Source organism: Apteryx rowi, unplaced genomic scaffold, assembly GCF_003343035.1.
Source record: "Apteryx rowi isolate R43461 unplaced genomic scaffold, aptRow1 scaffold_139, whole genome shotgun sequence".
Classification (NCBI taxonomy): Eukaryota; Metazoa; Chordata; class Aves; order Apterygiformes; family Apterygidae; genus Apteryx; species Apteryx rowi.
Genome location: NW_020447630.1, coordinates 1,148,140 through 1,169,678, shown reverse-complemented (window position 1 = coordinate 1,169,678; position 21,539 = coordinate 1,148,140). Strand labels below are relative to the sequence as shown.

General features: G+C 39.4%; 1 protein-coding gene across 7 annotated transcripts; it reads right to left on the bottom strand.

Annotated features, from left to right (window-relative positions):
- Window positions 1-9: 9 nt before the first annotated feature.
- Window positions 10-21,413, bottom strand: ANKRA2 (ankyrin repeat family A member 2). Of its 7 annotated transcripts, none has more exons than XM_026057418.1 (9): window positions 21,345-21,413; window positions 20,217-20,627; window positions 18,022-18,180; window positions 17,475-17,540; window positions 16,081-16,178; window positions 15,767-15,892; window positions 15,289-15,355; window positions 15,113-15,193; window positions 10-6,676 (listed from the first exon to the last, which is right to left on the bottom strand). In XM_026057418.1, exons 2-9 carry the CDS (start codon window positions 20,299-20,301, stop codon window positions 6,432-6,434), a joined length of 927 nt encoding a protein of 308 aa, XP_025913203.1. In that variant the 5' UTR covers window positions 20,302-20,627; window positions 21,345-21,413; the 3' UTR covers window positions 10-6,431. The 7 variants fall into 7 exon arrangements, with proteins under 7 accessions (XP_025913203.1, XP_025913197.1, XP_025913198.1 ...); XM_026057412.1 differs by having other exon boundaries at window positions 20,230-20,627; XM_026057413.1 differs by lacking the exon at window positions 21,345-21,413 and adding an exon at window positions 21,053-21,226 and having other exon boundaries at window positions 20,230-20,627.
- Between the last annotated feature and the right edge of the window lie 126 nt (window positions 21,414-21,539).

Genomic DNA, 21,539 nt, shown 5'->3' with positions numbered 1-21,539 from the left:
TTATTTGATTTTTTTTTTTTAATTTCCTGTTGAGATCACGAGATCTGTAATATTGGAAACTCCTTGACCCTTGCAGCTCTTTTTAGTTATTGCTTGTACATGATATTATTTTTATGGCCTGGTTGAACTTAAACATATGCTTTCAAATAAGTCAGATTGCTAATGAATCTCTGCCTAAATGCAACTTTTGAGTAACTCATATACAGGCAAAACCCCATCTTTAATGAACTTTGGCATACAATAAAAACATAAGATAAACTTTTCAGTGTGGCTTCTTATCAGAAGAGCAAAAATTTTTTCAGTAAAGATTGGCCTTAAATATTAAACAATCCTAAATTGTCATCTTGCTTTTCTGCAGAGCATCTTCCTGTTGCTGTATTAGAAAACATTGGCTTCTAAACTTTCTCAGTGCTTAATTGAGCATTTTAGACTTAACCAGTGAATTCCCAGTGTTTATAGGTTGAGTTGCTAAGTCACCTAATCTACTGAATTTAAGAAATACATCTGTATTCTAGAATTACTTTACAGTGTTTTAATATAATGTAAAACATGCATGTTGGGAGAGAACTTTCTTTTGGGCTTTAAAGAATAGTAGCAAGCTGCTGGCATCTTGGAGGAACTAGATATAATGTTACATTTCATGTTCAGGGAGAGTTCAATAGGCATCTCCAGGATATAACTATTTAATGAGATTAAAATGTTGTCCCTGTATTTTCATTTCATTTATCTGAAAAAATCCATTATGTGGGGGGAATGGAAGTATAGGAAAGGAAAAGGTTTAATAGAATTGATTGTGGGTCTTAAGTCAATATTAGCAGCTTTAGGTGTATTAACTAATAATTATATTTGGTTGTTCAGGAGTATATTCTTTCTATTACTTATAGGTGTTTCAGAGAATGAGGGAATTTTTCTGGGAAACAAGACTTTAATTTCCAGTCTGACCTTTGCGTAGCTGAAGTTCCTGGGATGAGGGCTAAACTTTAGACTTGGGAGTCTTTGCTGTTATTGATGGATGGGATCACTTGCAAAACCAAAACAGAGGAGATTAGGCTGGTAGTAGAGTCCTCTTCTAAGGTTTTCTCTTTAGAACAAATACTTCAGGAAGTGGAAATCCGTCCTGTTTTGTGCAGGATAAAATTCAGGGTAAAGCTTCAGAGATTGTTGTAACATAAAGGTTCTCATCGTGTCAGGAAAGGGTGGGGCTGTGTTTGACTTGCCCAGCATGTCTGTCATGGTATAAGTCGTTGTTGCTCTTGGGAAAGAGTGGAGGAACTTGTTCAAGCTGCTTAGCTCCTGCGGTTTGAGGCAAGGCAGCAGCCTGATGCAAGTGTGGCTGAGACGTGGCTGGAGTGAGACATGGCTGAGGTCAGGTGCAAGAACTTACAGGAATGATTTCAGTTTACTTCTTGTTTTGGTGCACAAATACTTTATTGGTAAACTACATTTCTAGTTTTGAATTAATTCAAATGAGAAAGTGCATTTGTTGAACAACTGTGACAATAAGGTGGAGAAGACAAACTATGCAAAATTAAGTTTTGAAATAGGTGTGGTGACCTTAAGTGAATTGCCCAATAAAAGGAGAAAAACAAATTCTGCACGTTTGTCTACCACACCTCCTGTGAGTTGTCAATTAAATAAATTTGTCTGCTGACTTCTTGGAGAAATCAAGAAATGTTACCCATTTTGTGAGTCAAATGTGTAAATTTTTGAAAATACTCCGTTATCTGAGCCACTGTAGTCCTTGCTTATGAAATGCTTCATCTTGGTTTCTGTCTCATGAAGTAATTTAATATCTTGTATGATCTAGATAGTGTTAACTTTCTCCACTATCTAGTGTACATACTTGGTGGTTCTTTAAAAAAAACAAACAAACAAAAAACAAAACCCCCAAAACCTTGCTGAAAGACTTCTAATATATTTGAAATGCAAAACTAATGCGAATTCAGTGATAAGTGGGCATGTGACATCTCTGTGGAAGTCTACGTGCTAGGTACACTCCCAGTCAGGAAATACTAGCATATTTAAATGTAAGTAAGCCGTGACTGAGGATCAAGAAATGATCAAAGTGTGTTTGTGATTATAGCAGATTCTAAATGGAAGTAATTGTCCTGTTGAAGTTAATAGTAATCTTCATGTCTAACACTTAAATATTCAGTCTTGGATTCCATGCTGTGATTATATTCTCTTAATAAGGAATGTGGTTATCTTCCTAGTCTGTCATTAACTGGTAGAAACAGAAAATAGTTACATGTTGATGTTTCTCATTAGCTTGAACTTCTATGTAACCATGCTATAATTATGCCATTAGGGACTTGCATCTGTAGTCTTGCTCAAAGAAAATGGTTTCATATATCTGTTCGAAATATCTTGGACAATGGAGAACTGAAAATAGATGCCTGGGTTTCAATTGAAACAAAGGTCTATTTGAGGTTTAATTTTAGAAAAGCTAAAGCAATGCTCTGGTTCTGTGCATAAAATGTCACAATAAGCTTTGTAACAGTTTGGTTCCAATGCAGTAGTGGGTACTAATGAAATTTTTCATCAGTTTTGTAACAGTTTTTTAGAAATATTTTCATAATTCTTAAGCTGCTCAGGCTTTAAGGACTCTGCTCTTGTTTAAAATTAGTATCTTTAATAAAAAAAGTTAAAATGCTTTCACAAGATTGTGAAACTGTATCTTTTGTTTTAGCACTGTGTGTGTAAATATGAAAGTTCTCTACAATGATTTTTTTAATAACATTGTTTTTATAAAAAGCTCTAGAAGAGGTCTTAAATTACTATTTAAAAAAAAGGAAAAAAAAAAAAGGTTGGATTCTCTTAAGTCTTGTGAGTTTGATGTGGTATCTTTTAGGGAATGTTCCTGGCTGTGGGGAAAAAAATATTGTAGTACTTGAGAAGCCAGCTCATGGAACCTAGCTGCTCATGCTGTTTGTGAGCATGGATTGGAACATACAAAAGTAGAGTTAATATTCAGTGTGGGTAGAAGAGTCTACGGGGAAGTCTGTAGAGATGATGATGCCTAGATTACAGCCTTAAGTGGCTGATGAGATAGTGGCACATCTACAGAAGGTGTCAAGAGGAGAGATTTTTTTTTTTTAGCTAGGTAGTTTAAAACTTTGTCAAGTATTTTGCATGTTTTGGACTTAAATCCATGGAATGTGACTCCTGATTTTTTTTTTTAAGTTTTTTTTTTTTGTTCCCTTTCTCCTGTAGCTTCAGCCACATCCAGTAATTGTTAGAGTTGCTGAAAATCTTTCTATTTTATGTGGTGTTAAAAAGATTGGAATGAAGTCTTTTTACAGAAAAGGAGCTGACAGTGCAGCTGAGGTAAGCTTACTTGGCTAGCTGAGTGGTTTATAGCATGAGAAAATACCAAGATTAGTTTGACTGTGAGTCAACCTGGATAGCTTTAAAGATGGATAAAAAGTGGGTGAATCTAGAAGCTTTGACAATCATACATATAACTATTTCTGTGTACTTTAATCAACTTTAAGCTGTGGTTTCTGGATAGTATATATGTACTTGTGCTCTCACCATGCAGATCTTGCGTTGTTCTGTTAATGTTCTGCCTTCTGTCACTTCATCTGTGGACTGTCTTTAGGCAAATAATATTACTTAGCAGAAGGAAAAGAGTTGTAATCCTGTTACTTTATTTTCTAGCTAGACTCCTTGTTTTTATGGGAAATAGATTTCACAAGTGCAACTTGTGCATTGCCTTTACATTGCACTAAAGCTAGCATGACAATGAAAAAGAATCCTAACGGGTTTCTGTGTTGTGCAGGGATAAATAATGTTTTTACAGGTGAGTTACAGCCCAACTTCTTGCATTACTATTGAATCTGAACAAATCTTAATTAGTGATATAAAGATGTAAGCAATAACTATATTATGTATATCTGTATTATTTCTTACACAGGCTGTGCCAGGTATAAATTTTAAGGCATCTCATTACTATTCTGATCCTGGGCCAGTTGAAGGTCAATATGACCATGGAATAACCAATGCTTTTGTTTTTGATATTAAATAACCAACTTATGCAACACTTCTGTTACTCCGATTCAGTCAGGGATTTGGTGTGTTATACAGGATATTGGCAGCTAATGGTGCCAATATCCGCTGCACTTGAAATTCTGATTCCACATTCCTCTTGAACTGAGTAGAAGTAGCTGATTATTTTTTCCAAGTGTTGGAAAAATGTTGATGCAGGCAGTGCCCCACTCTCACAGTTTTCAGAAGACACCCAGAGCTGAGTTCTCCGGTCACAAACCAATGTGGTTGTTCATGGTGCCACACCTGAGCTAATCGTCTCTAGTGGACTTGAGCTGGCATCTCAAATTTTAGCCATGGGAAACTGAGCAGTCTTCTGCTAAACAACCTCTGTGTGCTGCCTGCTAATCCCAGGCTGTGTCATTCATTCAGTTGTGGCAAACATTTGTGACTGTTAGAGCAGGATTTAAAATGATTTGTTAAACTTGGGTTTTTAAAAGTCAGATATGAGGGTGTTTGAAGTGTCTGTTGAAGCAGAAGGAACTCTGGTTTTAAGCAACAGCTCCTAGAACTGTGTCTCGTCCTGCTATGCTGCTTTCCTTTTACTTTGTGCAACTGCATCAGGCGATCGTAGAGATTAACTGAGTACAGCCCAAGGGTCAGACCTGCTTTCAACAGTGGCATTTTGTAAGTTGCTGTTTTGCAGTGAATTCTTATTAATTATGCTCTGCATAAGCAAGACTGCCACCTTTTAAGGACCAAACTGATATCTAAGAGGGCTTCTTGCACTCCTAACCGCTTCTGACTGTGCAAAGCAAAGATAATGTGATGGTGTTTGTGCGGGCCAAAGTAGGCCCTCACTACATATGTGAAATTAGTGTTTCATTGCCACATCTGTGGAGTTACACACCTGTGTGGTGTAACTGGCAGCTACAGTAGAATGGTGTTGGTAATACATGCAATGGATTAAAATCTTCCTTGCCTTTCCAGAGTTGTTGACTGTGTAGGACAAGTAGGAGTTAAAAGCAGTAATGCTTCATTAAAGCCACTTTACTGAGCAGCATGGCTGTGATGTATAAAGGGAGCAGATTTGAGTGAATAGGAACTGTTGCTAAATATTTATTAAGAACAACTACATTTTAAAAACTTCTACACTTGTGCTGATTTCTAATGTCATTTGGCTTCATCTTTACAGATCAGTTAATTCACATTTTGTTGAGTCACTGTTGTGGGTTTGAGCTGCCCGCAGTAGCCTTGAGTCTTATGTAAATATATGGTGAAAGATGGTTACTGCCTCGAGGCTCTGATCCTGCAAAATTAATATGAATACAATTGTTTGTAGGATTCATACCTAAACTAAAAATGAAGTGAAAAATTGAACACTTGTGGCAGCAAAGTGGCAGGTACATTGATTTGAGGTATTTGTTACACATTTTTGTCCCTGAGGCAGGTTGCATCCAAAGTGGCAGAGAGGAAATAATGTGAAAATTAATTTACTCACCTTCTGGCAGCTTTGCATCACTTAGTGTTAGAAATCAGGAGATGCTGCATTTCTTCCTGATGTAGGGAAGTTCCTAAACAGAGTGAAACCAGCATAGCCAGCTCAGGCAGTCAGGGTTTGCCTTTAGCATATGTTGGGGCAGCATTTGGATAGACAACCCCTGTGCACATTTGTAGCATTTTACGCTCCAGTAAGTACTACCTAGGGGTCATGTTCTTTAAGACTTTTATTTCTACTGTTGGTAAAAGTTAGATCAGCATAAAGGTTTCAGGATCCATTGAGTCTTTTTTTTTTTTTTTTTAACAAGCATAGGAAATCCAGACTCACATGGATGTGACCTTGTGCAGATCTATGCTGGTGTCTAGACTGACCTTGTCAGGAACTGTAGACTAGATGGATTATCATACTGCTTTAGTGTGGCAGGTCTCTCACAGTTGTAAAACTGTCCCTTTTATTTAATTTTATTTGTTCCTTGTACTTTAGCATTATCCTATTTTATTTATTCATACCTTGAAAATAAAACACTGCTTGTTTCAAAACATAAAGCTGTTTTTATTTTTGCTTTTTTAAGCAAGTCCCATCTATGTGGTTCTTTAGTCTCCTTAGGAAATATAGCAGATTTGACAGACAAATTATGCCAGCAGGCAGTAAACTGGACTCTGAGGGGGATTGAGCCTTCAAAATATATTCACTAATGCAGATCAGTGCACCAGCATATTTTCTGGAAGGCTGTGAGTCTTCTTGAAACATGGTCACTTTATGTGAGCAGAGAAGCATAATGTTTCTGAACAAAACCCTTTTTGGAGACAATGGCAATGCTGCGTGCCTATGATCTTACCCAATATTTGCAATAGGCTTCATGCCACAGGTACAGAATAGTTAGAGCAAGCTGCTTTTATGATGCATTCTTGGAAGCAACTGATTTTTGAGCGCTTCATATTGTTTAAGATGTTAGACATATCCTAATGGCAATAAATACAGGGTGCGGGGATTTACAGGGTTTAGCCAGGGCATGTCTGTTTTTCAACTGTGCCAGAAGCCTGGCTAAGTTCTGGCACATCAGACTTGCCTGTGGCTTGCACATCATCCAGCATCCTCTAGCTGACAATGATTTAGAAAGGTTGAGTGAAGCCATCATGTGGTATGATATGTTCTCACGAGATACTTGCAAGAAAATAACTGGGAGTCCTGTGAAAACAATGCAGGCCTTTAAGTCATTTTCTAGAAAAAGTTATGGGCTCTGAAAAGCCTGTCATCTGGCTATATCTGCCAAATTTTGATTTCGGTGATAAAAATGAGATTTTCATACAGTTGATCTATATAATGAATCAAAGCACATTTCTCCACAATGTAGGTCAGAATTTCTTTAGAGATTTATCCAGGGATTATTTAGGTTGCTTCTTGGAGGAGAAGGATGGGCTATACAGTGCAGTCACATAGCTATAATCCACCTTGTTGCTGTGCCTAGTTTACATCTCCCTTTCTGCCGGGCTCTGCAACCTTCCCCTGATCCACTAATTCTTGCTTGCATGGTTGGCTTAATCAGTGTTCATCTGCTGAAGACTGACTGACATGCCCTGCAGTCCTGTATGTGTAAAGAATTGCTAGCTTAATTTGGTAACAAATCAACCTCAACAGAAAGATCTATTCAGACGTCATTCCTAGGAATAAACCCTAACAATATCTTTGATCTTTAAAGTTCCAAGTGACTGAATTCCTAATTCAGCTGGTTATATGTTCATTGCCAGAGAGAGCAGTGTACTTCCTGAAAGCATATGTGCCGCGCAGCAGGAGCTGTGCATAGCGGAACTGCTATAACAATACTAATGATGATCAGTCTAGTGATGGGCCATGTCTGCACTCCAGTGATTTATACCATTGTTGTAAAGAAAAGAAAAGAAAGTGGTCCACAATGGTCAGGAAAAACTGTGTTGGAATGCCCTTAACAGTCAGCTTCCAAGTGAAAAATGCACAATGGATTTAGTCTATCACAGTAAATATGAGTGGTCTCCCCCCCCCCCCCCCCAATCCCTTATCCTTTAGTGTTGTGAGAATATGGAGTTGCATCTGGTTCATGCTAGGGATCATGCAGAGAGTGAATGCGAACTGCTTAGGCAGAACAAGTTACCTAGAACTAGCCTAACCTTTTTTGGTTGCTCTACTTCTGATATTTTTGTTCCAAGAAATCACAAAACAACACTTAGGAAAATAAAAAGTATTTCTGGCTCTAGTTTATAGCTGTCTCTTAAGGCTCTGAGTTAAGTAGCCTCATTAGAACATGAAAGAATGTGCTTCAAAATTACTTAAAGGTTAATGGAAGAAGGTAAGACTAAGGCACTATAAAATAGACATCTTTGGAAATACAAAGCTAGTGCTTACTATGAGTAGAAGTTTGTCTATGTTGTTTCTCAGCTAAGTACAAATAAGATTGAATGGCTGACTTCCATCTCTTTGGAGATGAGTAACAGAGTATTTCCTTCTACATGGATACCACCTGGAGACCAACTGCTGAGTTCTCTCTGAAAAATGAATGCTGGGGGGTAATCCTTGCACCATGGCTGCAGGACTAGAGTTTGCTCCTGGTGCCACAGTGAGGAGCTGTGATCACCTATCGTGGACCTTTGAAAATGTGGAGAGCAGAAACCCTGTTCTGTGTTCTGCCCTACATTCCCTGGCTCCCTGCTGTGGGCACCTGGTCCCTACTTGGCATGGAGCAGCTGTGTCAGGTGCAGTTATGCTTTTAAACCAAGGGAAAAGCCACAGGAGGCTGGAGGGAGATGAGGCTGTATTCTGGGAAGGTCTAGCAGGAGGTTGCTGCTTTCTGTAACTATCTCAGAAATTCAAGTGGTAATTCAAAGTACAAGACAGATGAACAAAGAAGGCAACAGAGTGGAACAAGTAACAGGTCCCAGAGAAAACCAGAACAGACAGGGAAGAGCATTACAAAGAGCTCATCCAACTTTACGTGCAAATACTAATGCTAACACTGTCCATGATTAATTCTTTTCAATTTACTGAATCCTGTCTGGATGGAAAGGTACAGATTTAAATTTGTTCTCTTTAAGAATCTCTTTAAAGATGGCATGTTAACTTCTTTTAATAAAATATTAAAAATCTATTTATGGCTGTTCTATTTTTGTTGGTTCAATCTCTATCTCAGTCATTGCTTAAATGTGAGAAAGCAGGAATTTGAGCAATTAAAGGGGATATGCAATGTTTCGTTTTCTCCTTGGTTGAATTAGTTCCCATCTGTATTATTGTCCTCTATGAATAGAGCTGCTTTCTTCTTCAGTTTTCACTCACCTCCCTGCCAACAGATAAGAGGCTATCTTACACTGTAAGGCTTCCAAGCTATTGCAGCCACTAGTAGCTATAAATGAATGTTAATTCTGATAAACACCCTACCCACTGCACTGCAGATGACAGTTCACTTGTTGTGTACTCTTTCTGCCAAACAGACTAGAATATGCTGCAACATCAAACATGAATGAATGAGACAAAGACTTTGTGCAACTCTAAAGCATTTGGCTGTTATTACTACATCAAATTGTGCTAGGCAATCTGCTTTGTGAGGCAGAGTTCATGATATCTATGATTACATGCTGCACACTGAAATTTGGCAAAAATAATTTAGTTAATCAGAAACAGCAACTTATATTAAACAACACTCTGGGATACAGAATGCTGTCACTCAAAATGAAATGTAAAATATTTTATTAACAATCCTATAAGAAATTACATTGGCAAGGGACTTTGTCAAAATGCTCAGGGAGAATCAACTTGGAGTTAGATTTAGGGCTGACAATTTTCAAATTCCTCCAGTCCTGTGGCATGCTATGGTGAGAAAATACTGTGCTGCATTCAGACCCACAGGCATGGCTCAAAGGTAACTCTTAGCATCTTCTCTCCACCAGCCGAGGGGGGAGGCTATGGAAATAATTCACTCAAACAAAATGCGTAAGCTGACATTTCAAAACATGTATCAACCCTGGATCAGGGGCTTTTAGGTTTTATCACTATAAACAAAGAAAACCGACAAGGGGTTGGGGCTCCTCACTCCTACAACTATTATACTGAGAAATATTTACACCAAGAGAAATCAAAATTAATCATTGTGCCTTAAAAAACCACAAAAGTATGTGGAGTGGGGCTGTGCTGTTGATACTGCATAATCAGCAGTTGTCTGTGCTGTCTTTATGCTGATTTTTCCAGTGAAAGTAAAACTTTCTCTTCACAGAGTTTCTCCTTGCAGTTTGCTAGCTCTGACCAAGTTTCCCTCAGGGTACCTGAATTACAGCTTATGAAATACTGCTGGCTGTTCCCTCTAGGGCCATCGCAGGGGCCACTGACAACCTCAATTCCATGTGCATTGCTTTAGCAGCATAAGGTAATGGTACAGAAAGGGCTCTCGCTGCAGAAAACAGCTTCTGAAAGATGACTGTCTTCACTTCTGTATTCATTTTTGTGGGATGCACAGTGATTCTTATAATAGCTTGAAATTCTAAAGCAAAAAAGATGGAAGGAATTTTACATTTTACTATCTTATTCCATATCCCTCAATTTTTTCATATAATTGGAAAATCCATTTTCTCAGATGTATTTCCATGTAATAGATACTGGTTAGTTTCTTTCACATATATTTAAGTCAGTGCTGAGTGAAGCTTAAAACAAAATGCAGAGCAGATACTGGAGGCTTTTCATTAAAAAAGTTTTCCTATAATACAAATATTACAGAAAGAGGAAATTTTGCTTCTTATGCATTATTATATAGCATGTTTTTACAGATGTGTTAGAAATTAACCAGGAATGGCACAGGTTATTAAGTTTTAGGAAGAGTTTGCATTTTCTATTTTCAAAAAACATGAAAGTACTTAAAAGGGTTACAGTTCAAAACTTTTTTTTTTTACAAAGGCCATTACATCTAACTATTTCCAATATGCAAGCTTACAGTAATTGCCACATTGCATTATTTTATCTTCAAATACATTTTTACATTTACATTTTTCTGGATACTGATTTAATTATAAAACATAATTTCCCTCTCTGCTTCCAAGACACATCACATTTACTGTTTCTTTCATTTGACAAATCAAACCTAAAACCATGTTAAAAAATGGATGTAAGCCCTATATTAGAAGCAAAGAAAGTAGTTAAACACTGGGAGACAGATAATACTACTCAGTTAAATGTACCAAGGATCTCACCAGTGCCTGCAAAATCAGTTACATTTCCTTATTTCAAAGTGCCTCCCTTAAGGTTCATTCCATATAAGATATCAGCTTCCTGAAAGAAAAGGATTTCTTGACTGGTTTTCACAGCAACCACATTTCAGAGGTTAATTCTGCCCTGATTTACACTTTTTATACACCACAGAAGTTTCAGTACAAAGTCAGAGAGAAATTTGGCCATGAATTCAGGCTTAATTCATAGAGTTTTTTTTTTTTTAATTCCCCCTACATTTTCCCCTGCTGTATATTCAGTCACTTTGAAATAACAAAGCTAGCATTCTGAATTCATTATTTCTATGGCTCTGGCCCAAAGAACTCAGCTGGGTTAGCCCTGGCCTTCCCCATACCCTTCTCTAGGATCCCAGTGCATGTACTTTACACAGTATTGATTTGCTTTGTGTTTGGAACAATTTTCAGATAGAAAAATTGAACATAGTGGAGATGCAGTACTAGTAATACAGCTAGTAACTTCCTAGCTCCTTTGTCCTGTACATGTGCATTCCACTCGTGTCACTTCACTTCAGCTCTAGGGGAAGAGCAAGCTGAATAGGAGACCAGGCTCACTCCCCATGGATTGGGGAAGAAAGGCGGGGATATGGGGTGTATGTATGTGAACACGTCGGACCTCTAGTGGACACAACGGCTAAACGCCTATGTACATGCACGTGAACAGCACATGGGGGATCCATATGTAATGGCAGGGAAAAAGTTCTGAAAGGTCTGTTTCAAAAGCTCGTCTATTATTTGTGCAAAAATATCACATGTCCCATCACTCAATGTAGTTGTGATGAAGCACAGGTGTCCACTAGGATATCTATTAACATTCCCTGATTTTTCACCTAATTTCAAAATCATGTAATAGCTGCTCAAACTTACAGCAGTTACAATGGGACATCCAAAGGACCACATTTCAGCCGAGAAAGGCTGAAATTTGTACCTAAAAGGACACTCTCACACAGTTGTTCTAGAACTAGAACGGGAAGGCAGAGGGATGCAGAAAGAAATTTGATAGGAATTAAATCACCATCATCCAAGTCCTCCAATTTATTATCAACTTTTTAAAAATCAAAGACAAAAGCTGGCACAGTAATTTTAACAGAGGACCTCAAAAACAAATTATACATGCTGCACATTTTGGTACTATTAATAGTAAAGACATCTACCTTCTATGGTGATATACTTCAATATCTAAACAAATTTCTTCCTGTGAATATATTATCAATGATGTGAAGAAGCAGGACAGTTGGCACAATGCCACCTATTGCACTCTGTGTGAACATTTAGACAGTCAAAACTGCTTTTATTCACAAAGTTTTCATGCATCACAACAACTGACATTTTAGTAAAAGGATGACATCACATATTTCTATAAATAGCAATGAAAGAAGAGGAAGCACATGTTAAACCAGTTAAATATTTGAACTGAGGTAAAGTTACTGGGGTGGGTGCCCTGGATGTAGAGAAGGCAGAGTTACTGAATGCCTTCTTTGCTTCAGTCTTTACTGCTCAGGCCAGCCCTCAGGAACCCCAGACCCTGGAGGCAAGAGAGAAAGTCTGGAGAAAGGAAGACTTTCCCTTGGTGGAGGAAGATCGGGTTAGAGATCATTTAAGCAAACTTGACACCCACAAATCCGTGGGCCCCAATGGGATGCACCCACGAGTGCTGAGGGAGCTGGCAGATGTTATTGCTAAGCCACTCTCCATCATCTTTGAAAGGTCATGGAGAACAGGAGAGGTGCCTGAAGACTGGAAGAAAGCCAATGTCACCCCCGTCTTCAAAAAGGGCAAGAAGGAGGACCCAGGGAACTACAGGCCAATCAGCCTTCACCTCCATCCCTGGAAAGGTGATGGAGCAGCTCATCCTGGAGGCTATCTCCAAGCATGTGGAGGACAAGAAGGTGATCAGGAGTAGTCAGCATGGCTTCACCAAGGGGAAACCATGCTTAACCAATCTGATAGCCTTCTATGATGGAATGACTGCCTGGATAGGTGAGGGGAGAGCAGTGGATGTTGTCTACCTAGACTTCAGCAAGGCTTTTGACACTGTMTCCCATAACATCCTCATAGACAAGCTCAGGAAGTGTGGGTTAGATGAGTGGCCAGTGAGGTGGATTGAGAACTGGCTGAATGGCAGAGCTCAGAGGGCTGTAATCAGTAGTGCAGAGTCTAGTTGGCGGCCTGTAGCCAGCGGTGTCCCCCAGGGGTCAGTACTGGGTCCAGTCTTGTTCAACTTCTTCATCAGTGGCCTGGATGAAGGGACAGAGCGCACCCTCAGCAAGTTTGCTGACGATACAAAACTGGGAGGAGTGGCGGATACACCAGAGGGTTGTGCTGTTATTCAGAGAGACCTGGACAGGCTGGAGAAGTGGGCAGAGAGGAACCTCATGAAGTTCAACAAAGGCAAGTGCAGGGTCCTGCACCTATGGAGGAATAACCCCCAGCACCAGTACAGGTTGGGGGTTGACCTGCTGGAAAGCAGCTCTGCYGAGAAGGACCTGGGAGTGCTGGTGGACACCAAGTTAAGCATGAGGCAGCAATGTGCCCTTGTGGCCAAGAAGGCCAATGGTATCCTGGGCTGCATCAGGAAGAGTGTTGCCAGCAGGTTGAGGGAGGTGATTCTCCCCCTCTACTCAGCCCTGGTGAGGCCCCATCTGGAGTACTGCGTCCAGTTCTGGGTTCCCCAGTACAAGAGGGATGCGGCACTACTGGAGCAAGTCCAGCCAAGGGCTACAAAGATGGTTAGGGGACTGGAGCATCTCTCTTATGAGGAAAAGCTGAGAGAGCTGGGCCTGTTTAGCTTGGAGAAGAGAAGGCTGAGAGGAGATCTTATCAACGTGTACAAGTATCTGAAGGAAGGGTGTCAAGAGGATGGGACCAGACTCTTTTCAGTGGTGCCCAGCGACAGAACACAAGGCAACCGGCACAAACTGAAACACAGACAGTTCCATCTGAACATGAGGAAAAACTTCTTCACTGTGAGGGTGACAGAGCACTGGAAGAGGTTGCCCAGAGAGGTTGTGGAGTCTCCTTCTCTGGAGATATTCAAAACCTGCCTGGAAGCGATCCTGTGCAAGGTGCTCTAGGTGACCCTGCTTGAGCAGGGGGGTTGGACTAGATGATCTCCAGAGGTCCCTTCCAACCTCAACCATTCTGTGATTCTGTGATTCTGTGTAAACAACCCCTATCACTGATTACAGGGCTAAAAAGCAGTCCACATCTCCAAGCCAAGAGCTGAAACCCACAGAAGAGCCAGACGTTATTCCTTGATATTTTGAAGTAGCCTTAATAAATGAGACTCAATAACCTGTTGAACTAAAGCAGAGAAGCAATCTGGTTAATCAGTGTTTAATGTAATTTCAAGTCTTTAGGGCGATACCATTTTTCTGGCAGATGCTGGCTTGCCCTGTGCAAACATTTAATATAAACAGACAGGAATAAATTCACTCTGAGTTTGCTGCATCCCTTCAGAAAAAAAGTCTCCTATAATGCCAAAAGAATATACCCATGAAGGGAGATAGTTCTTGGAGGTGATGACCTGTTCTCTGATTTGAATAGGCAGATAGCAAACAGAAAGCGAATTTTTAAGCTTATAAATGGAAAGTAGGCAAAAATGCTTGTTAGAAACTGCTACTGTTGAACATTTTGAGATCGAACTCTTGAAGGAGTCCTATAGTCAGATATCTATGAAGTTACTGACTACTCCAAAAGCACAGGGCTTTGCTTGGAGAAGCTACATGTGCAATGTCAGGCTTATGTTTGGATTCAGTTCGTTTCTGGAACTACAGAGATTTCACAGCTTTCAAAAAGAAGGCAGTGTCACAGAAAAAAAACAAACAATGTAAAGACCCTTCTTTGCTTCTCTCTTTTCTATGGGGAAGAACCAAGTAAGGTAGCCTAATTCACTGATCCTTGCACTATCATTGTCTGCCTCCAAGATAAACCCTCCTCTGCTAGAGTTAGTCTGACAGGGGAATAAGGTTTTGCAAATTAAATCACATCATGGCAATCAAACAGAACACTGGAGTGAGGGGTGAATGTCCAGGGGGGCTGCAGGCCTCTATAATCATTGTCTGGTGCAACACACACTCTTTGCACAGAGTAGCGGAGCAGTTCAGCTCCTCTTGTCCAGATCACGGCTGCATCAGCTCTACTCACTGCTACCTGTGCCCAAATATATGGATCCAGATAGGTGACATCTTCTTACAAGGCACCTTGGTTTCTGAACCAGGGAGAAAAATCACCTTATTCATTTAGCCCTAATACATTTAGGGGTATAAAGACTTTTAGGAGAGGAATCTTCTTACATTTGCAAAAACTCTACCAGCTCATTACAGCAGCTACATAAACAAGGAGCAGTAAAGATAAAAATCAAAGAATTTACATTTGTAATACTTACCACTCCGATAGCCCAAGGCTACAGCCAAATCCATGGAATTATAGCCAGCATCTGTTTCAATAGTTGGATCAGCACCACTTTCTATTTAAAATAGGAGAAGAATCAAACTCAGATTTCTGACAACAAGAACTGGTAGTACCTCATTACTGATGGTTCAGTTTGGATAGTTTGCTTACCAAGAAGAATTTTTACACATTTCACATGGTTCCCATGCACCGCATAGAGTAGGGGTGTGCCTCCATTCTGCAAAAGCAGGAAAAAGCCTTAGGCACTTAATGGTTGAGCAGTCTGCAACTGTAATTCCTTGACATACCAGTACTTCTGTGCATCAATAAGAGAATTCATAGGCTTTATATAAAAATCAGGTTCTCAGTTTTGGTTCTTCATGTCTTCCATCTTTTTTGGTCAATTGTTTAGGCTGTAAGCTCACTCTTCTACAAGGATATCAATCTCATTGCTTTTTTTCAACGAAAAGTCAGAACCAACAGGACTGACTTCTCTTATTTTGTTGAAGAGCATCCCACATAAGTTTTGAAAGCCTTAGATATTTCAGAAGAGGTAGAACAATTTTCAAACCCAAGCCAGTGCTGTGCCTTGTTTCAAATTTCTGACCAAAGCACACTGTGATTTTGTAAATTCCAGCCAGAGACTCACCCAGTCATACTCATTGACATCAACTCCACAGTCGAGCAGCATTTTGACAATATCTGTGTATCCTTTACTGCAAGCCAGTGAGAGGGCACTTTCTCGCCCTTTCCCCAAAATCTGAGGATCTGCACCCTGAAATAATAATAATTAAAAAAAGAAAAAAGAAAAACACAAATCAATATTTTTTTTTGAAGTGAGGTTTCACAGGGAACTTAGCATTAACACTTTTAAATATATAGCAGCATTGACAAGCCTAGAAATGCAAAATGAGCTAAAAAGTCAATCAATAAATTTAAAATGAATTGTATTATTTTCCTTACATTCTGGAGGAGAAATTCCACTACTGCTATCTGCCCATGAGCAGCAGCCCACATCAGAGGGGTAAATCCTTCTTCATCCTTATGATTGATTACATTTTCTGTTTATAGAAGAAAATACAATTCAATAATCCTCTTTAGTGATGCATTGTATGAGCTGGAATAAATGTACTGACATATCCATTGTGAATGGACATGACTGTGCCCTAACAGTCATTCTCATGTGAACTTACAAAAAAAATTTTAATCCCAGTGGTGATGCAAATATCCTCATACAAGCAAAAAACAAAAATCCAACAAGCCAAATTAAAATGTAGAAGTCTGATTTTTTTTTCTTAGTTCTATGAATCAAGCTCTTTTTTTACTCAGAAATGTGGCAGATTGTCTGTAATCTGGGCTATGCCTTTGGAGAGAAGGGTTGCCTCAAAAATAAGGAAATACATTCTGTATTATACTGCAGAAAGTACTTTTTCAATACAGTGAGAGACACACAATCTTTTAAAGAATTAACTTGCAAAGCAATATAGATAGCATAACCCTATCTCCTTGAAAGTTTAGGTAATCACATAGGGTGTTTTGTGGAAACGGTTAAGATCTATTTCTAGAAGAGCTGGAAGAAAAAAGAAAAAACAAATGACTGACTGAAAAGTTGAGTTGAATTAATCTTTTATATCTAAACATTTAAAAAAACCCGCATGCCTTCTTATACACTATTATAAGCATTTTAACCATTACTGACATTTCAGAATCAATTTGCTTTTTATATATATGAATAATTAACAAGCTATATATACTCAGCTACTCATTATCTGCTTTCCATAAACATTTCAACAAATACTTACTGAAAGCAAGGCTGATTACTAATAGTACAATCAGAATATACTATCACTCTGTTCAATATATTATATAGAGTTGACACAGAATGAGTAGAACTGCTACACTGCAGATGTGATCCATGGCTTGAATTACCAACATATAGCTCTATATAGTAACTGATTAAATACAACTGGAAAGCTACTGTTAATAGGAATGTGTTTTAAATTATAAACTAAACTAATAATAATAATTAAAAAAAGGTGCAACTCTCCTGATAGAACTAACAGATTCTCCTCTCTCATTTCCATGGATTACCTATATACCTGGGGAGCAGAGGGAAGAAGGAATTGACCCACAACGCCCACTAACGATAATGTTTCATTTAAACACAAACCATAGCAGCGAGAGACACACATAAAACAACAATCCACATTTGCAAAGAACAGATACCCCAAATATCCTTCAATTTGTAGCACATCTGGAGATTTTTTTATGCAGCTTTGGAGATAAGTTCAAGCATAACAGGGTATAAATTCCTCAAAGGAAAAAAAAAGAAGGTATTTAACCTCCCTTACTCTTACCTTGTTCAATACGTGTGGCCAGGTACAGCATTTCTCCCTGAGCAGCTAGCTGGTGAACTGATAAAGCTGTAAAAAGGGAAGCAAAAGGATGCAGTATGCACACAAATTTTCATTTCGCTCTATTTGGAGTTGGGCATAACATGTCCATTGGCTTGCGCAGTACAGAACTTGGATTTGAAGCATACATAGATTTCACCTTATTTCACCTTATTTTAAGATAGTAACTGGAATTACTACCTTAAGAATTAAAAAGTTTCTGTATCAAGCACATAAAATTAGAGCTTAAGAAGAATCAGAAAAATATTTCTGGTTTTCAAATCAAGAATTGGATCCTCTCTGGAAAGCATGCTTCAGTCATGAATTCAGTAGAGCAGGTGGATTACCATTTTATGGTTGGGATCATGTGAAATGAGACAAGATTATCTCAATGTTTTCTTCCTACATTACAGTTCATTAAAAGACCAGAGAAAAATGGAAAAAATCTGGCAAGTAGCTAGCTTACAGTTCACAAAAATAATTAACAACAGTAAGGCAGAAGGATACTTACAATTTACAAGCAGAGGCGTTGTAGAGACTTCATTTCCCCTATGTTTGTTAGTTAGGGTAGTTGACTGTTTTATTGGAGAGAAATGCTTAGTAGTTGATGGAGTGTAAACATGTCTTACTTGGATACCAGGGGAAGGAGAAGGATGGATGTTGCATTCAGCTATGTTGAATAGAGAAAATAAACATGATTTTAGTGCTAGTAAGAGCCTTAAAAGAAATCCACAGATTCCAAGTCGAACTAGAAAGCACCAGTGTGACAAGATCTTTAAAACCTGCATTAAGTAAGCTTTGTGACATGCGCTTTTTCCACTGTGGTGGTATGCAACTGAAGAAAGCACTGCATTCACTTCTGGCATTAAACAGTACTGAAACCCCACATGTAAGTATAGTGTAGTATCACGCAGAAACACCTTGGTATCAAAATGAAGTAAGCCTTTGTCCAGATTCTCTGCTCATGGATTTATCAGGTAGGAGAGCACTACCTGACCTGTAATATCTTTATTGACACTCTCCAGTGCAATGAACATGATGCAGCCATGCTTACAGAACTGCTCAGCTCATCTTTTTGCCTACTCTCTAACCGATACACAGCAAGGTTGGACCCAACCTTCACTAAATTTCTTCATCAGGACTTTTCCCACTCCTGTTTGACAAAATTGTAACTGCACTATGAATGTCTTATGAATATTTATTCAGTAGGAATACAGATCTTCCACACTAACTTGTAGAAAATGCAACAGCAAAACACCAATTAGAATTCAAGAAGTCACTCACTGTTGCTGTGTTTATTTGTACTAACTTTTTAGCTTTCTATCAGAATCTAACAGTATTTTATTACAGAATGTATGCATTGTCTTGGCTTCTAATTCACAGAAGAATAGCTTCTGATTCTGAGAAGTAGCTGAAAAGCCAATTTTTTTTTTTTAAAAGATGAATGATTAAATACTGGAAAGGCATAGTGAAGACTGAAACTCCATTACTGGCCAAACTGATTTGATACTAGTGTGCACTAGTAATTAATGATTTGAAGCTAATTAACATGCACACTGAATTCATGCTATAAAGAACTTCATGATTACAAACTCAAGTGCAAATCTGGGAAGAGAACTGATTAAAAGAACTATAGATGACCCTGGGTAACAGGATGAAAACAAAATTACATTTTGTTTACCAGTTAAATAGCTTCAGCTGAGGTTATCGAATTAAGAGACCTACCAGGGATTTTTGACCTGCGGTCCCTGAATCCACAGGACTACTTCTAAGGGGTTCACAAATGCTACTTAAGAAAAACAACCCTATTGCTGACAGGTCTAAATTTGCTGTTCAGGTCTGCAGCTCCACTAGAAAGCATTTAGGGCCTGCAAATCAAAAAACTTTGAAAATTACAATGGCTGAACTGCAGCCAAACAATACAAATTGCAGAAATCATCAAAATCTACAATAGGTCTGTGTTTGTGCATATTACGGCAAATTCAGCATCATGACAAGATACACTACTAACAGTCTGAAATAATAAAGCAAACACTGATAAACACAGTTGTTTAGAGGAAACAGACATAAGCCCTAATTCTGTTCTCTATAGATAAGCCCAGCCATGATAAAACCCCAATCAACTCTGATGAAGCTGCACAGCAGCAGGTGGAGATTAGCTGAAGGGAACAGCTTGCAGAATTGTAGCAATATTCACTTTCAAATAGTGTGAAACCAAATCAGTCAATCAATCACTACAGTGACTGCAGGCTTTGTGCAGCCATATTGATAAAACAAAGTCATCTGTATAAACTATGTTATTTTATCATCATACTAGTGAAAGGGTAAAACACGACCCACAAAGCTATTGAAGCTGACATGATCATATAATGCTTTCAGTGACGTTTTGAAAAAAAACATGTATATTCAACAGTGGGTAGCACGTGGTAAGACTGGAGAGTTAGCCAGCAAAAGCAAGCTTGTTTTCATAATCAGCCTCAGCTCTTAAGTACATTAAAGACTTTTTGTGCCATTGCTTTTCAATTAAAAATAACCTTGAGGGAAATTAGTTTACATTAATAACTCACTACTGACTGTATATAATAAAAAATCTAAGGGAACAAGTTATAGAAAATTATTACAGATTAGCACACACACGACAAACGGAGAGGTTTTTTAACATATCAGCTTAACAGGAGGGGACAGTCCACACACAACCATTTGTACCATGAAGTTCAACCTTTAAATAAGACAGATGCCACTTCAAGGTCAGAGTTAACTTGGTCTTGAATATTTTTACTGTCCTCTTCATTCAGAGATTTCACAAATCGCGAGCAGACATTCATATCAAATCTATTGGGCAAAATGAATTTCATTCCCATGGTGACACTCGGAGCTGGGCCTTCCTCTGTGCTAGAGTCAAGCTGATGTTCCACCTTAATGTCTGGCATGGGTGGAAGGCTGTAGCTCGTGGTGCATTCTTCCACAATTAACTGGGCTCCAACATCTAAATTTGTTGAAGACGCCATGGCTTCAATCATGTAAAAGTTCTACGTAAGATGTTTCTTCATGGCTTCTAGCCACCAGCAGTTCCAGTCAGCCAAGCTGTCTCCAATGTGATATGGATGTTAAAATAATCTGTAATTTAACAAAAGTATTCTTCAGTTTGGACATTATATAACAACAGTCTGGTAGAATAATGCACAAGGATACACCAAACCTCCTTTGATTATGCTTATGGCATTTTAGGTAGTCCAAAATTGAAATAAGTATGTTACTACTGACACAAGCCATCGGCCAAATTCTCTGTTTAATTTTTTATGTGGCTGTTCAGGCCAAACTCCCTAATGAAATGAACAGGAATTTAATGTAAGTGAAATTTCAGAATATTAGTCTGGTTGCAGCAAAACAAAACAAAAAATTTATGCCAAGCACTGAAACAAACTTTAAGAGGCAGATGATTTAATTGCCTAGGAAATATTGGCCTTAGAGCAAAAGTTAGAGTGACCGTACATCCCTTCATGACTGAATCCTCATAAACCAAGTGAAATAAAGGGTTCTACTGTACGAGTAGGAAGATGATAAATCCCTTTCAGGTGCCGGCGGGAAAACAGCCCGGACTCTCTGGGGTCTTTCGGCAGTACTTAGGGCGGTTCAAGCTCAGGGCAGGCTGCGCGGCAGCCCAACGGCGCAGGGCGAGCCGCGGCCGAGGGCCTGCGGGAGGGGCTGCTGGGAGGCCTGCCGGGAGGCCTGCCACGGACGCCTGCCGCCCCAGAGCTCTGCTCCCCGCTCAAGCACGCGGCAGCCACGGCGGCGGCTCCCACAAACCAGGACAACACCGCAAACCCGCCTCACCTGGGCGCCGCGGCCGTTGAAGACAAGGAGCCGGCGGTAGGACGCCACTTCCGGTGCGCTGCGCGGGCGCGCCGGCTGCGATTGGGCAGCGACGGCGCGCGGGGATGACGCGAGTCTCGCGAGCTCACCGCCCTCCCGCGAGGCAGGCGCGGGCGGGCCATGGCGGCGGCGGCGCGCGGCGTGGCGCTCGCTCCC